This window comes from Ammospiza caudacuta, chromosome 12 (genome assembly GCF_027887145.1).
Source record: "Ammospiza caudacuta isolate bAmmCau1 chromosome 12, bAmmCau1.pri, whole genome shotgun sequence".
Lineage (NCBI taxonomy): Eukaryota > Metazoa > Chordata > Aves > Passeriformes > Passerellidae > Ammospiza > Ammospiza caudacuta.
Genome location: NC_080604.1, coordinates 21,401,609 through 21,418,275, shown reverse-complemented (window position 1 = coordinate 21,418,275; position 16,667 = coordinate 21,401,609). Strand labels below are relative to the sequence as shown.

At 51.0% G+C, this 16,667-nt stretch overlaps 1 protein-coding gene across 1 annotated transcript; it reads right to left on the bottom strand.

Annotated features, from left to right (window-relative positions):
- Positions 1-882: 882 nt before the first annotated feature.
- On the bottom strand, positions 883-14,806 carry EDEM1 (ER degradation enhancing alpha-mannosidase like protein 1). The gene is made up of 12 exons (XM_058812697.1): positions 14,427-14,806; positions 13,517-13,589; positions 11,972-12,075; positions 11,035-11,206; positions 9,824-10,007; positions 9,191-9,365; positions 7,847-7,967; positions 6,918-7,088; positions 6,266-6,339; positions 5,478-5,574; positions 4,467-4,649; positions 883-3,534 (listed from the first exon to the last, which is right to left on the bottom strand). Exons 1-12 carry the CDS (start codon positions 14,804-14,806, stop codon positions 3,445-3,447), a joined length of 1,824 nt encoding a protein of 607 aa, XP_058668680.1. The 3' UTR covers positions 883-3,444.
- Positions 14,807-16,667: the final 1,861 nt, after the last annotated feature.

The following is a 16,667-nucleotide window of genomic DNA, read 5'->3' as shown; positions in this document are numbered from 1 at the left end:
TTTCTGAAATGTGGGCTGGAAAAGCTGCAAGTAAAGCACTCAGAGCTGCTCAACCCTCTGGGAGCAGATGAGGCAGGTGACAAGCTAAGCAATGACAGCAAATAGAGATTCCACTGCTAAATGTGCAGCCACAGGGAGAAAACTATCAGAGCTGGGGTGCTTGCCCCAAAATCAGCATTTCAGCTCCTTTACACCCACTTTGGAATTGACTCTTAGAAGTCTGAATGCAGCAAAAGTAAAGCAAGGCAAAGATCTCATTACCCAAAAACCCAGAGGAACTTTAGAACCACTGCAAAATCCCCATCCCCAGTGTTCCACAGATATTTGCCAGGAATGTGGAGCTTGATCCAGACACAGCAAATGTCCTGCCAGCCCCAGCAGCCCCTGCACCAGCGCTGCAAACCAGGAAACAGCACAGAGATAATGCCAATCCGACAGAAAACAAACCCAGGAGGGAAAGGCAGCAAAGGAGAGCCAATAAATCACAGTGATGGTCAGACAGCTCATTTCCACATTCCTGCTCTCAAACCCAGCACCAGCTGTTTCCCAGGCTGGTTCTCCATGGGCTGGAGAGAGCTCAGCAAAGCTCTTGGTGCACAATTCCAGGTTTTTCATGGACTGGACAAAGGACTGGGAATCCCAGCAGGGAGGTCAGGACCTGCTCATGAGTCCATTTCACTTATCCCACACCAAGCCCTGCTCTCAGCTGCCCCCAAACTCTCCAGGAGAGAAAGGAACAGAGGGAGAAGAGCCCTGTTGTTTTGGAGTGGGTTTATTCTCCTGCAGGAAGGATAAATGGAACTGTCCCAGCTCTAACCAGATGAAATCCCAGTGTACACAAGGTGCAGAGAGATCCCCCCTACAGGACAAACACACATCAGAGTAGTCAAACACGCTATTTTTTAATGAAGATTTGCAAAAGGCAAGGCAAGTGTTGAAAATTCAGGACATTTCATGAAAGCACATTTGGTCCTCTTCCAGGTTTCCTCAGTTAAATACTTCATGGATAAATAATAATTAAGCATACATGGCACTTTCAGTTCAGAAAACTTGATATTGCACATGATACCAAGAAATACAAGAGTCTATTTCAGCAAACTATTCCAGCACTGTTATCAGCTCCATTTTGATGCCATTGACTTATACAAAAGCTCATTTTAGTGCACAATGGGTGCCCTGTCCTTACAGAGTAAAAACGTATCCAAGCAGTTTTAGAACAAAGAGAGAGAAAAGTTGGCTCCTGAAGGAACACAGAGTCTTTTACCAGCAGCTTGTGGGAGGATAAAAGCATTCCTATGGAAAGATGACTGCCACATCACCTGGCAGCAGAAATTCCACAGCAATTCCCAAGGGAAGCTGACCCTGTTTGCCTGGAAGGCTGCAATTCCTGTCTGGGCTGCTCTCATTCTCACCACCTTTCACTACTCCTGGCAATCACAAGGAAAACACAACGGCAAAGCACTTGTGCAACTTCCTCCCAGTCCTGGAATTGTCTCTGGAATGGATTCTGTGCAGGTGCTGGGCTGGGAGCCTCCCTGGGTTCAGGAGTTCAGACAGCACAGTCACAATCACAATCACAATCACCATCACAGGGAGAGTGGCCAAGTCACAGCCAGGGAGCTGAACTGGGAGCCAGGGACGAACTGGAGCAGGAGGAGCCACCAGAACCCTCAGGGTGGCTCTGTCCTGGTTATCCTGGCCATCCCCACACTCTGCCCACCCTGGGAGCTGCCCCAGCCCGTGTGGGTGCTGGGCTGGGCTCCCTCACTCTGCTCACTGCAGGGCTGAGAGCCCAGAGCTCTGAGAGGGCAGCAGTGCCCCTGCCACCCTCCTGCCCTCCTCACCCTGCACTCAGCACTGCCTGACCCTCCCTGCACCACAGCGCCTCCAATCCTGCTCTTCCCTGAAACACAAACTCAGACACTGCAGAAAAACCTTTGGCAAAGCCAATGCCACAGGAGCTGAATCACCAGCTGACTCAAACACCGAGGCAACCCATTCTATTGCAATATTTTGGGAAATTTTAACCTATTTCCCTGTCCCCCCCTTCATCCCCTCAAACACACATAATAACACTAAGAAGACTTGATGATTATTTTGTTTTGCCTGAATACAAGATTCAACTATCATGGAATAGAAGATTCTACAACAAAGTCCCTGAGATGCATCTGTACATTAAAAGATTCCAACAATAACCTCTCCAGCACAAACTTCGTATTTATTAGAAATGTTTTGAGTTGCAACACGTGGTTTATGAAAACCAATGTGGTTGTAAGAAGGTGAAAATACAGCAGATCAAGTTGCCCTCATATTTATGCCTCAATTTAAAAGTCATTAACCCAAAAATGAAATTCTACTACTTCAACTGTAGTCAAAAGTTAGAAGTATATAAGCAACGACCAGAAAAAAAACCCCAACTTGGTATATTTAAAATAGTTGTTTTGGCCTCAGTTTGTTGTCATCCCTCAAGCCCTTAACTGCCTTCTTCCTGAAAGTTCACAGATATTTTTCCAGTATCTTCAAAAAAACTCCAAACACCTCTTTTTAAGTGACTTTGGGTTCCACTGTATTTTGCAACCCACTCATCAGAAATACTTTTCCATCTTCCCAAGGAAGCTCAGATTTCCCTGGTAGTGAAGAGAACTTAAGGCACTAACACATTAATCCTGTCAGGAATGTGAAATAGTTTGTTCTTCATGTACTGTGACACCAGTTCTTAGCAGCATCTCTCCTGAAAAGGCACTGAAAACTTGGCAAACAAGGAAACTTTGGGAACTTCTGCCTGAGTGGCTCTGCAATTCCCCCTTCCAAAAAGGCACCTGGATTGGTTTGATCACTGGTTTCTGCAGCCACAGGCTCCCACAACCCTGCAGCTTCTATCAGCTGGGGCTGGGAGGGATGTCACACTCTGCCAGCAGCTCTCACACCAGCAGCAGTGATCTCTCCAAGAGTACACAGAGCAGTTTTGTTTCAGCAAACCCAGTGGGTTCCTACCTGAGTAGACCTTTAGGTTGTGTATTGCTAGTCAGAAAAATTCAATAGTTCAACTTGGTGTAAAAAATTGCACTTCCCCACTCCTTCCCCAAGCCCCGAGATCATTTCAGATTAAACAGCAGACCCTGCTCTAGAGGGACATTTGTAACACAGCTACAAGGAGGTAGCTAAGTGGCACAGGCCAATTTGCCTTCTTTTTCTTTTAAAATAGATTCAGCCTTCATTTGCAACAACATTTCTCATAGAAGTCTTGAAACAAGAGCTGTTTGTTCAGGTGGCACGGGAGGTTACCCCAGCTCAGAGGAATGAGCTCCATCTCCTAGGTGTCCACTGGGGACACTGGGGGACACCTGGGGGACACCTGGGGGACCCAGCCTTGCAGGGAGCAGCTGAAGGGGAGGAATGTCTGCAGAGGATGCCAAGCTCCCCCAAGTTCCCCTGCAGAGTCCCTCAGATCAGCCCCACCATTCTGTCGATCTGTCTCATGTAGTTGCTCTTCAGGGGCAGCAGGTACCTCCTCTCATCAGGGACTCTGTTACACTGTTGAGAAAATTTACATCTTTTTAAAGACTCAGATCCAAACCCAAGCAAGCCCATCCCCTCTGCAATCCCCTCAGATCCTCCCAGTACAGAAAACTGTACCAAATAACACTTTTTCCCCCAACTTTCCCTTGTTCTGTGCAGACTTGCAGCACAAATCCCACAAATGAGCAGCAAGTGTTTCCTCAGTGCAGGCTGCAGCTTCCAAACACACAGCACAGCTTGTTGTGCAACTGAGATTTCCTTCACTATGACAACTGTGAATGTTTAAAATAATGCTCTTTTCCTGGAGCTCTGTGGGGAGGAGGAAGGAGCCACACCAGAACCTACCAGGAGATATTTTTTAAATTGTCCTTAACTGCTCTAGTGGCAGGTGTCCCACTAGGGGTGGAATGAGGCAATCTTTAAGGTCCTTTCAACTCCAACATTCTGTGATTAAACCAGATCTGTTTTGGTTGGTGATGGGCACTGGAGCCACAGCTCTGGGGCCAGCTGAGGCCTTGCTGAGAGAGGTCCCCTTTTACATCCCCCAAAACCCCACTGAGGAAGACAAAGCTGAGTTTGGATGACCCTCTGCTTCTCCCTTTGCCCCTGACAGCAACACTGGAGAGTTTTAAGGGTAAAGATAAAGGGAAGGGAAAAATAATTGGAAGTAAATTAACAAAGAGCAAAACAATTGCTGCAAAACACTTCAAAGGGGACAGGTTTCACCTTCACCAGCATCCCACACATGATGCCATTTATGCTGCTGCTGCAAGTGCTGCTCAGGGGAGCTCCTCAGGTGTTTGACATTTCTAAAGGGAACTCTCTACAGCAGTAGAGGAGCTCTTTGGGTGTTTGCCATTTCTAAAGGGAACTGCCTGCAGCAGCCCTCCCAGAGGCTCAGTGTGTCCTGGCTGCCCCTCCCCAGCCCCAGGCAGTGTGTTGCTTACATTGGAGCTGAAGTTGGCTGCCTTGGGCTCGGAGGGTTTGGCTTTGAGGCTGTGCTCCCCTGCAGGCAGGATGTCCTCCCACAGCGAGCTCCGGAACCGCTCGTCCACAGACACCACGTGGCCCTCAGTGGTGAACATGAACTTATTGCCAGACCTGTGCACTGGGTTCTCTTCATCAAACAGCTGAAGGAGAGATGGGACAGACATTGCACTACATCAGTACTAAACATGAAATTATTCCAGATTTCTGCACTGGGTTCTCTTCATCAAACAGCTGAAGGAGAGATGGCAGAGACAGCCATTGCAGGTTGTGCCCCATCCTTCACCTCCCAGTAACAATCAGTTGGGAACAGGTACTCACACTTTGAAGGATCACACAAAAATACCTTTTAGTGCTAAATAATACTGGAGCAAATGGAAATAAATAGTCTTAATGCAAAGGATTGATCTGAGCAGTTAGAAGAGGAGAGCAGAAGAAAAACTTCTCACACAACTGAAAGTGCCCTTATTTTTCTAAGCTGCTCTGTGAGGCATTTCTAGGCTGGCATCCACTCAGTCACAGATTTATTTGGTTTTCTGCACTAAAGGAGATTGAGAACAGGGGCTTAGGCAATGCCAGCACAAATGCTTTCTCCTGTGAGTGCCAAAGCCCAGCAGGGAGAAAGCAGAGGCTGTGCCCCAGGCAGGAGGGCTGCAAGCAGTACTCAGCTCAGAGCTGAGCAGCAGCTCCCTCCAGTCCAGCTCCCTCTCCTTCCCAGCCTCCTCCCAAAGATGTGCAGCCCTCCAGGTGCAGGAACCACACCTGGGCAGCTGCTTTAGCTCAGAGAGTGGGGTGAGGTCAAACAAGAGGAGCTCAGCCTGAACCACCCCCATACACAAACCCCAGAGCCCAGCAGGTTGTCATTAATGATGCCCCATCCCCAACCCAGTTTCTAATTAATAATTAGTAACCTCCTGCCCCCTCCTGTGCCCTTTTTGTGCAGTGCCTTGCAGTGAGGAGCACACACTTACCAGGTACAAATATTTACAGGTTTCACTGAGGAAAAAGCTCTCCATCCGGTCCTCCTTGGTCTTGTCCACCACGTGGTGCAACGTGGCATAGCCACACCTGCAGCATTGGACAGGGTTTGGGATCAGCTCCAGCCCTCCTGCTCTCACACACCCCCTCACCTCAGAGCATTCCAGCTGCCAGGGGAAGCTCAAATGGAACAGCTGTGTTGTGCAGCACTCACTGGGTACTGGCTTGTGATCGCCTGAACCCCACTCAGCAGCAATGCCTGACCTGGCCAGCCATCACACATTTGTCTAGAAAATTAGTCAATTAATAAAAAGGAATAAAAATTCGCTGTCTTCCCCCTGAGCCTTGCAAGAAGTTCAGCTACTCAGTATTAAAGGATTCACTGCTGCTGTCTTGAACTGGAAGCTGACACCCAGCAGCATCTGCCTTAGGGGCCATCCCTCAGTTCAGCTAAACACCAGGAGGGGAGAAATAATCTTGCAGGATCCCTAGGAAAAATCCCAACCACTGTTTTCAGCAGTTTTTAGCAGCTGATCATCAGCAGTGCATTTTGAAAGGCAGTGATAAAATTCCAAATGCATAAAGTTATCCACTGGACTGTAATTTCATTTTCAGATGGGAAAGAAAGAAGTGCTCAATAAATAAATCATCACTTGTGGCTTTCAAGGAGGACTGGGTTTTCTGGTTTACCTACATGTGGCAGACTGGATTCTATACAATATTTGTAGAATAAAATATAGATATATAGCACTGAGAGAAGAAAAGAACATTGAAGACTGACTTTGCTTTTGTATATTTTTCCAAACTCTGCAGAATATCCATTCCCACATGAAGGTAAAACGGGTTCTTTGTGGCCTAAATAAGGAAGACAGACAAGAGTTAGAGTCAGCAATTTTGAAATCCTGTAAAAATAACACAACAAAGGCCTATTGGTACCAGAGTCTTGTATCAGCAAACTTATCTCTATGGGAGCATGACTTGGATTAGCCAGTGCAAGCTTCTCACATTTGCTTTAGAGCAAATCCTAGAAAACCTGCAGTAAATCCAAACTCTCTGATCCCCTCCTTGTAGGGACAGTTACTTTAGTTTATTGTATCTGTGCCTGGGCAGCATCGCAAGGAAAGCTCTTACATTTACTTCAGCAATTTTGGTTGAGCAGTCACAGGTCTCTGCCTTGTAAAAATCTGCCAGCAGCTTTTAGAAAAGGTGGTTTTGTGTTGTTTTTGCCTGCCTTGTAAAAAAGGCTGTTTTTGAAGCAAACAGCAGAGCAACAACATTGCACAACACTGCAGTGCCTGCCCACAGACTCCACAGGACAAGAGGCAGCTCCAGGGCTGCCAAAATTCAGCTGGCCAGAGGTCAGGGGGATAAAGTGACTCTGAACAAAAGCTTTTTGGCCCAGCCAGGACATGCAGCTCAGGGAAGGCAGATACCTGGTACAGAAGATATGTGGACTCCACCAGCTCTGGCCTCAGGGGATAGAAGGGAACATCTGGGGCCTGCAGCTGCCAGTTGTACCTCTCTGGGAGAGCCCCATAGCGTTTCCAGATGGCATAATAGAAGGCATGGAGGCAAATGGCATCTTCCACATCTCCTATCAACACCTGGGCACCAGAGCAGCCAGAGATACACGCACTTAGTGCTGCAGGCCAGCAAAGATGAGAGTGTGGCACCTAAAACAACTCTTCCCCCATAAAACACACAGAAAACAACCCCCCAAAAGTACTAATGTATTCACTCTTTGCAGTAAAAGCTCTAGCAGAGCCTCACAGCACAGAACACAAATGCTGAGGCTAAAAGAGGGAAGTTGAAAATCTCAGATCTAGCAGAGAGCAGGCCAAGGCTCCCCACATGGCTGCGTTAATGCAGGGCTGAACTGAACTCTGCAAAGCCACAGGTGGGAGCTCAGCTCAGGACTCAGGCTCACCCCCAGCCCAAGACTGGGATGGGCCTTTCCCAGCAGGAAAACTCACTCCAAGGCCAGACTCAGGCTCACTCCCAGGCCAGGACTCAGGCTCACTCCCAGGCCAGGACTCAGGCTCACTCCCAGGCCAGGACTCAGGCTCACTCCCAGCCCAGGACTCAGGCTCACTCCCAGGCCAGACTCAGGCTCACTCCCAGCCCAGACTCAGGCTCACTCCCAGCCCAGGACTCAGGCTCACTCCCAGGCCAGGACTCAGGCTCACTCCCAGGCCAGACTCAGGCTCACTCCCAGGCCAGACTCAGGCTCACTCCCAGCCCAGGACTCAGGCTCACTCCCAGGCCAGGACTCAGGCTCACTCCCAGGCCAGACTCAGGCTCCCTCCCAGGCCAGGATTAGGATGGGCCTTCTCACATGGCCTTTCCCAGCAGGAAAGCTCACCTGCAGCCCAGGGAAGAAGGCCTGCAGAGAGTCAATCCAGGTGTTCATCAGCTGGCCCGTGTACATGTTGACGTTGACGTAGAGGGGAGGGTCCCCTTCTCCTTCATTGCAGGCCTCCCTGCTGCAGGGACAATGCAGGGACAATGCAGGGACAATGCAGGAACAATGCAGGAAACGGTGCAGGGAACGGTGCAGGGAACGGTGCAGGGAACGGTGCAGGGAACGGTGCAGGGAACGATGCACGGAACGATGCAGGAACGATGCAGGAACGATGCGGGGAACCATGCGGGGAACCATGCGGGGAACCATGCGGGGAACCATGCAGGGAACCATGCAGGGAACCATGCAGGGAACGACGCAGGGAACGACGCAGGGAACGATGCAGGGACAATGCAGGGACAATGCAGGGACAATGCAGGGAGCAATGCAGGGAGCAATGCAGGGAGCAATGCAGGGCACAATGCAGGGCACAATGCAGGGCACAATGCAGGGCACAATGCAGGGACAATGCAGGGACAATGCAGGGAGCAATGCAGGGCACAATGCAGGGCACAATGCAGGGACAATGCAGGGCACAATGCAAGGAACAATGCAAGGAACAATGCAAGGAACAATGCAAGGAGCAATGCAGGGAACAATGCAGGGACAATGCAGGGACAATGCAAGGAGCAATGCAGGGAACAATGCAGGGACAATGCAGGGACAATGCAGGGAACAATGCAGGGCACAATGCAGGGACGATGCAGGGACGATGCAGGGACGATGCAGGGACGATGCAGGGACGATGCAGGGACAATGCAGGGACAATGCAGGGACAATGCAGGGAACAATGCAGGAACAATGCAGGAACAATGCAGGAACAATGCAGGAACAATGCAGGGCAGTGCCTCTGCCTGGGCAGCACACAGCACACTGCCACAGCTCAGGCAGGCACTGCTCTGCTCTGCTGGGCTCCTTGTGAAGGGAACCCAAACACTGTCATGCCCTCAGAGGAGTTAATTCATATAGGGATGTTAATTCATACAGGGATCATATCTTAGAACTCTGCCAGCAGAATTTCTACCAAAAGTCATGCTAGGCAAGATGAGGCTTTCAGAACAAAGCAGCCAATTTAATACATTTCTTTTGCAGTGCCAGACTTTTCTCAACATTTATAAATGGGACAGTAAGCAGTTTGGCTTCTCTGCACCCCATCAGTTGCTGAGGAATGAGGAGACTACCATGGAAAGGAGATTTAAGAACAGATTTTCTAGAGCCTGACACAAAGCACCACAAACAGATGTGTTTCAGATCCTGCTGGAAGATTCACTGCTCAAGGAATTGATGCTGACATGAATCACATACCCTCTCCTCAAGTGGTTCTGAATGTTCTGATAAGCAGAGTTGAACATGTCCAGGTCTTCCTTTTCCCCAAAGAGGATGTAGGACTTCAGCAGGTACTCATAGAACGAATCTGACCCTGCTCCCAGTCCACTCTGCTTTCCAACCCAGTGACCAGTCTGGATATTCACAACATTTCCTTTCAGAACAAACAACAAGTTTAGTCTGAGATTGCTGAGTATATCAGAGAGAAACAATCCAGTCAAGACTTGGCAATATCACAGGTTCAGAAATTCCCAAGGAGGAAGAATCAAAGATTAACATCAGATGAAGTGCTACAGTGGTGGATTCGTCTGAGGAACACCCACACACATGCAGTTATTTAAAGTACTTTGAGTCATCTGCCAATCTGATTTATATTAATGGGGACACAAATCAGGGCCTTCAGTTCCATTCCCCAGTTTTGTGGAAAATTTGAGTTGAAAACCTGTGCCCTGAGGAGTTTTTCAGAGACTCCATTTTTCTTGGAAAGCCCCAAAGTGCCGTTAGTTCAACACAAGCCCTGGGTACACAAGGAGAACGTGACTGAACAGCTACAGAGAGAGCAGAAGGACAAAGGTGAGGACACATGAGGACACAGAGGCACTCAGACTTTACCCAGCAGTCCAGTGTTATTGCTCCTGAGGCTCCACAGGGCCTTCACAGCTCTCCTGGCCACCCACTCGAAGGTGGAGTCTCCAAGCAGCCTGCTGAGGATCCCAAACTCCACCAGCAAGGACCCAGCTCCTGCTGTGCAGGTCTCGTTGTGGCTGTCTGGGGGAACCCCCTTCTTCAGGTTCACCTGTGGGCAGGGACAGGCTGCACTCCCAGCTGTGCTCACAGCTGCACCCTCCCTTTAGCACAAGCCTTTCAACGTGCAGCATGGAATGTGCAGAGACACAAAACCAGCACACTTGGAAAGCTTTCCTGTAGAATTCCTGACATTCTTCTTCCAGCATTACAACACCATGCCTAAAGTGGGCAAGCCTCATTTTCTCTTATACTTGCTAACCCTTGCAAACTTCACTTTCTCATGCCTTCCACTAAACATTCAGGCTTTTCCTTCTTTGCTGCCCTCAGTTTGTGCTGGTGAAACCAAGAGCTTCCTCAGTGGATGCTCCTCCCCTTCCCCATGGGACAGGGTGCTGAAGGGAAGTTACAGCACCCTCAGCTGCTTTACCAGGCTCTGAACAGAAGTGAAAATTCACATTTCTACAAGGGGAAAAGCAGTGCTGCTGTCTCCAGAAATTAAGAGCAGCCAGGCAAGTGCTAATTATAGTTTTGCAGTTTAGGATTGTTCCAGTAGTAGTGACATCCTCCTCCTTGCCAACTGCATCTGCTTAAAACAAGAGGCTGCAGCATCCAGCAATCCCAGAGTACTGAGACACGCTGAGCAGTCTTCAGGAAATTATAAATTGCAAGCCCAGTATGATAAATATTTCAGAAGAGTTTTATTCTAATGTAATTGTTTTAGTAGCAAGTCACCAATAGAGTCACTTTCCTCCTCTTTGCCTTTACAGTACTCCTTGTTACTGACAGCATTGTTTGCTGCTGTGTGACACAGGGCAGGGAATGCTCCACCAACCAGCGAGGGAACAAATGACTCCTGACCCACAGGGAACAATAAACACAGTGAAAATCAGCCCAGGGAAAACATTCACTAGACAGAAGCAGCAAACTGTACTATACACATCACCACAACTCAGGGCAGTTTCTCCTGTGTCACTTCAGAATAACTTAGGGCAGGCTCAATACCCCAAGTGCACATAAAAGGTGCAGCACAGGTGAAACTGCTTTGAGCCTGCTTCCCCAGGGCTGCTGTCACTCACCCGAGGGTAGGGAATGCCAGTTTTGGTGTTCTCAAAGGCTGGCAGCAGCCTCACTGCCAGGTCATGAGCCAGGTGCAGCAGCTCATTGTCATAATCCTTGATGGTCATGTCACCAAAGGGCTGCTTGGTGTCTGTAATGATGATGTGGGCAGACAGCAGGCTTCCCAAAACCCTGTGGGAAAAGGAAAATTCAGGTTTTCATTCCTCACCTGAAGCTCATTCCTCACCTGAACACCTTACTGCTGTCATGTCTGACAGAATTATGACTTTGTGCTCCTTACAGGCACTACACAAAATGACCTGGCTTTTCCCCAGCAGTAGTGAACACATGTAGAACTCATGCTGTTGTCAGCCACTGTTCCAAAACATGGTTCTGCAAAATTTACCTAACCCAGGAGTTCTTGGAACCAATCTGTTTAGGAGTGAAGACCTCCTTGTCCCTGCAAATGGCAGAAAGGGTGTTGCATAAACTCAGTACTCAGAAAAAAGAAAGCCTAGCCATGTGAAGCAGGAATAAACACTGCTTGAGGCACTCAGAAAACAAAACCCTTTAAAATCAGACAGTATCTAAACCCATTTCCAACAAAGAAGAGTCTTTTTCATCTAAAATGAAAATGAAAGTGAGCAGAAGTCCATGAACCAAAAACAGAGCAGGGAAAAGCTGTCCCAGGGCTGTTTGCTGATCAGGGCACAGATCTGAGTCTCTGCTGCAAGCACAGAGCCAACCACTGCCTCACTGCTCCAGGTCACACAGGACTGATTAAAATTGTTTCCTATATGAAAGGATGGAATATTTTCATAGGAGATTACGAAACAGCTTACTTGAGGAACCATTTAGGGAATAAAGCCTGCCAAAGACCTCCTAATCAATGATTCCACTGTGAGTTACACACACCAAATCTTTAACCTTTAAAGACAGAAACTCAGCACCACATACCTGATTGTTGCCTCAAAAACTTGGACTGTTGAGTCTTTGTCAAATGAAACTGTGTCAATCACCAACTTCACTGCCTTCTGGAATTCTGAGGAGTTTCCCATTACCTGTTACAGAAAACCAAAGCTAGTTTGTACAATTGTTGCTTCAGAAGAGGCTTGGGGAAGAGAATGGCAAGTTCACATCTTAGCCCAGCAGTCAGATTTAGCACACTGAGTATTCAAACTGCCTGAACTATCAGTTCAAGAGTTAAATTCAGCTTAAAACATAACACAACTTGCAGAACAATGAAGTTTGATTGAATGTTTATCTGACCAAAGGCCAGTCCAACCTTTCAGGTTCCTGACCCAGCACTGCACACCCAGCAGTTCCCTTGTGCCTGCCTCCCACAGGTCTAACCTAGGAACTGATTTCCACTGCATCCAGAGACAGATGTAAATTCAGCCTGAGCTTTGGGGAGCAGGAATGTGGAAGGAGAACACACGTTCCTGCTTGCCTGAGCTCATGAAAAGGCTGGAACATACCTACATTTTTAACAAAAGCACCAGGTGCCAGCTGTCCCCAGTACCCAGACCCAGTGGGGAAACATCATGTGTTGGTCTGAGCAATGGGGAGCAGAACAGGCTTGCCCCATGCAGCAGCTTCTGAAACACGGGAGATTCAGCAACCAGAACCTTTACATGTGAGAAAAGAAGTTAAGCACAGCCCCAGTGGTGATGAGGACAGGAAGGCACTGTTATCAGGCACGTAGCACAGATCCCAAACTTCTCTGTCAGTAAAACCCAACATCTCCCTCACTTCTGCTTTCAGTTCTGCTCCAGCAGCTCCTCACCACTGCTGCAGCCCAGGGTGGAGTGGGAAGGGTTTATATGCCAAAGAGCCAGAGGAGATACACATCCCTGTGGTTCCTGCACATCAGTGAGCCCTGACACTCCAGAAGGCACACAGCCTGCCCTGGCTGCACAGATGAGAACAGTGAAACTGCTGGGGTCTCTGAAAATGCTCCTCCTCATGACCCCATGCCCTGGCACTAACACAGAAATGAGCTGCTCCTCATATTATCTCCCAGTTCTGGCAAAAATGCAGCAGAGAAGCAGCTGTACAGGTTTTCCCCTCCTTCCTTTCACAGATCTGTGTGTAAGTCAGGCCCTCTCTGCCAAGTGAAACAACCAGAGCTCTTCCAGCCACTGTGCACACAATGAACCCTCATCCTACTGGACCTCTCAGCAACTCACAGCAGCTCCAGCTCAAATCCACCCACCCCGGGCAAATCTCAAAGAGATCTCGTCTGAACCTTGGGGAGGAGCTCCAAAATTTCCTCTGTCTCTTCAGGAAATCTCTGCTGCCACCTCCAACTACTCTCATTCTGTTACCCCATGTGACACTGCTGGTTTCTGATCCAGCTGTCAGCTCATGATCCAGCTGTTAGCTCGTGATCCAGCTCACTCCCTGAGCAAGCCTTGGGGAGCTGCCCCAGCCAGGGCAGGTCCCAGGGTGGCCAGGGCAGTCCCAGGGTGGCCAGGGCAGTGTCCCACACCAAGGACTCACCGCCAGCGTGTCCAGCGCGTCGATCAGCGTCAGGGAGTAATTCCCCAGCACATCATTGATGTTCAGGTTGGAGCTGGAAGAGCAGAATCACAGAATTGTTTGTTAAGGCTGGAAGAGACCTGTGCAGGCAGGGTCACCTGGAGCAGGTGACACAGGAGCTATCTAGGTAGGTTTGGAATGTCTCCAAAAGGGGAAGCTCCATGACTCTCGGGGCAGCTGTTCCACAGCTCTGCCCCAATATGCAAAGTTCATTCCAGTACCTGAAGGGAGGCTGCAACAAATACAGAGAGGGACTGCAGTGACAGGACAAGAGGAAATGGCTTCCAACTTAAAGGGAATAGGTTTATACCGGATATTAACAGGAAATTGTTCCCTGGCAGGGTGGGCAGCCCTGGCACAGGTGCCCAGAGCAGCTGTGGCTGCCCCTGGATCCCTGGCAGTGCCCAAGGCTGGGCTGGACACTGGGGCTGGAGCACCTGGGACAGTGGGAGGGGTCCCTACCATGGCAGGGCTGGCACTGGGTGGGCTTTAGGGTCCCTTCCCACCCAAACCATTCCACGATTCATACAGAGGTGAAACTTGCCGTATTTTAGAATATGGCCATTACCAGCTGTGCCGTGGCTGGGCCCACCCTCACCCCCAGGGAGGCACACACGGAGCGATGCCAGCCCGGGGCCGTGCCCACACCGCAGGGCCCCAGCAGCCGCTCCCCACCGGTCGGTGCCCCACAGCCGGTCCCCTACAGCCGTTCCCCACAGGTCCGTGCCCCAGAGCCGGACCCTAACAGCCGTTCCCCCCCGGCCGTCCCCCCACAGCCGTTCCCCACAGCCGTTCCACCCCGGCCGTCCCCCCACAGCCGTTCCCCACAGCCGTTCCCCCCCGGCCCTTCCCCGCTGCCGGCAGCACTCACGGGTCGCGGCGGTCGGGCCCGCGGCCGCGGCAGTGCAGCGGGTCGAGCTCGTCGCGGGGGAAGGCGTGCTCCATGTAGCTGTCGTAGCCGAACACGAACATGCCCCGGGCCGCGTCCCGCAGCCGCGCCCGCAGCTGCGGCGGGAAGGCGCCGCTGTAGCGCCGCTCGTACTCATCGCCGCCCGCCGCCGCGCCCCACAGCCGGGCCCCGCGGCCCGCAGCGCCCGCGGGCGGGCCGGGCAGGGCTGGCGGCCGCGGGCCGGGGCAGGGCAGGCGCGGGTGCAGGCAGAGCCCGCGGGCCAGCGCGGGCAGCAGCGCCAGCAGCGCCTGCAGCCCGAGCCGCAGCAGCAGTAGCCCCAGCACCACCGACCGCCATCGCATGGCCGCCCGCGCATAGCGCAGCGGCGCCGCCCGCGCCGCGCCGCGGCCCCTTTAAGAGCGGAAGGGAAACAAGCGTTGAGAGGGGCGCAACGCCCGCCCACTCTGCGCTACTATTGGTGGAGACGGCGCGGAGGAGGGAGTGGCCTCCGGCCATTGGGCGCGCGGTGTGTCACTCAAAGGCACCGCCCTGCGGCGTTAAAGGGGCGGAGCGGCGCGGGGCTGTCGTGGCACGGCAGGCGCAGGGTCAGGGCGGGGCCGGCAGCGGCGCGGCCTCCCCGGACAGGCCCGGGCCGGGAGCCCTGCCCAGCGCTGGGCCCTGCCCTGCCCGGCGGGCACTGCCACAGCGCTCCCGCAAACGCCCCGGGGTGCCGGTGACAGCGCTGGGCAGCAGCAGGAATTCCTCCATGGAAAGGGTGCTCAGGCCTTGGCACTGCCCGGGGAGCTCTGCGGTGCCCATCCCTGGAGGTGTCACCTGGAGGTGGCACTCGGGGCTCTGGGCCGGGGACAGGGTGAGCATCGGGCACAGCTGGCACCGCCTGGGCCGGGCGGGCTGTGCCAGCTTCAGTGATTGCGGCTCCTGCAGCCGGCCCGGAGCACAGAGCGGGGCAGGAGCCGCGTTCCGGGAGCTGCGGTGGGAGGGAGCCAAGGCACCTCCCGGGCCGGGATCCTGGAGGACACGGACACAGCGACTGCCACCCCGCAGTGCCAGCGGTGACGGGACAGTGCAGTGCGTGGTGAGCAGAGCTCACACCAGCTGTGACCGCAGCACTGGTGACCCGGGCACTGCTCAGGGACAGCCCCGGGGCAGCTGCGGGTCCCGAGAGCTGCAGAAAGAGAAGAGCTGACAAGTGCCAGGTGTGGATGTGGATACGAGTGAACGCACTCCGGCAGTACTGGTAAAACCTCTTGAAGATAAACAAAAGAACAGAAAGAAACCACAGCCAGGGGAGAGATAAAGAGGAAACCCAGCTCTGAGGTACCCCAGCACCCTCAGCAGCATCCAGGTCACTGGCTGTGAACTGGTCACTTGTCACCGAGCTGAGCTGTCCTTCCACGCTGGTGCTGCATCCTTTCACCAAAGTGCCTGGTTGGTTACAAGGAAATGAGAAAAATGCCTGCACAGGAAAAAAAAATAAAGGGCTTGTTATGCACAGACAGACAAGCAGACAATAATGATCTGTCTTCAGCCTGTATTGGAGAGTAGTTCAGGAGTCAGGTCTTTGTTTTCCAGTTACTGCAACAGGAACACTAGAATGAATAAATCCAAACCAAGTATCACAACTCAGTGGTCCATCCAAACTTCTGGATGCTGACTTTGGATAAAATCCTCTAGGTCTGGACAATCTTTCAGTTCCCTTCCTCAGTCTGCAGAATTCATGGATCTTTTAAATGTTATCCAAACCAAGAAGGAACTTCATTATTGATTCTAAGAAGAGGAAAATTCCATCTTGCTGCAAAGACTGAAGTATCCACACCCCAAATTAACACAATTACACAAAAGCACCTTAACAGTTTACTTACTCTTCAGACTCTTGAGAAAACCAAGTTCAGCTTTAAATTTCACACACCACAATTTTTTCTTCCTCTACTGACAAATTTGCTGTGTTTGTTGAATAATATAGTTCAACCCAATGGGTCTGTTCAGAGAAACACCAATGAGACCAACCAATGCTTCCAGCACCAGAACATAATCAGGAATGGGAATTTCACAGCCTGGCCTTTCAAAGTTGCCCCCACTGAGCACAAGGTTTCCAGTCATTCTCCAGATGAAGTTATGTAGTTAAATTAGGTAATAAGGGTTCTTAGCTATGTCTAACAATAATAAATCAGCTATCCTATTACAAATGAATATGCAAAAAAG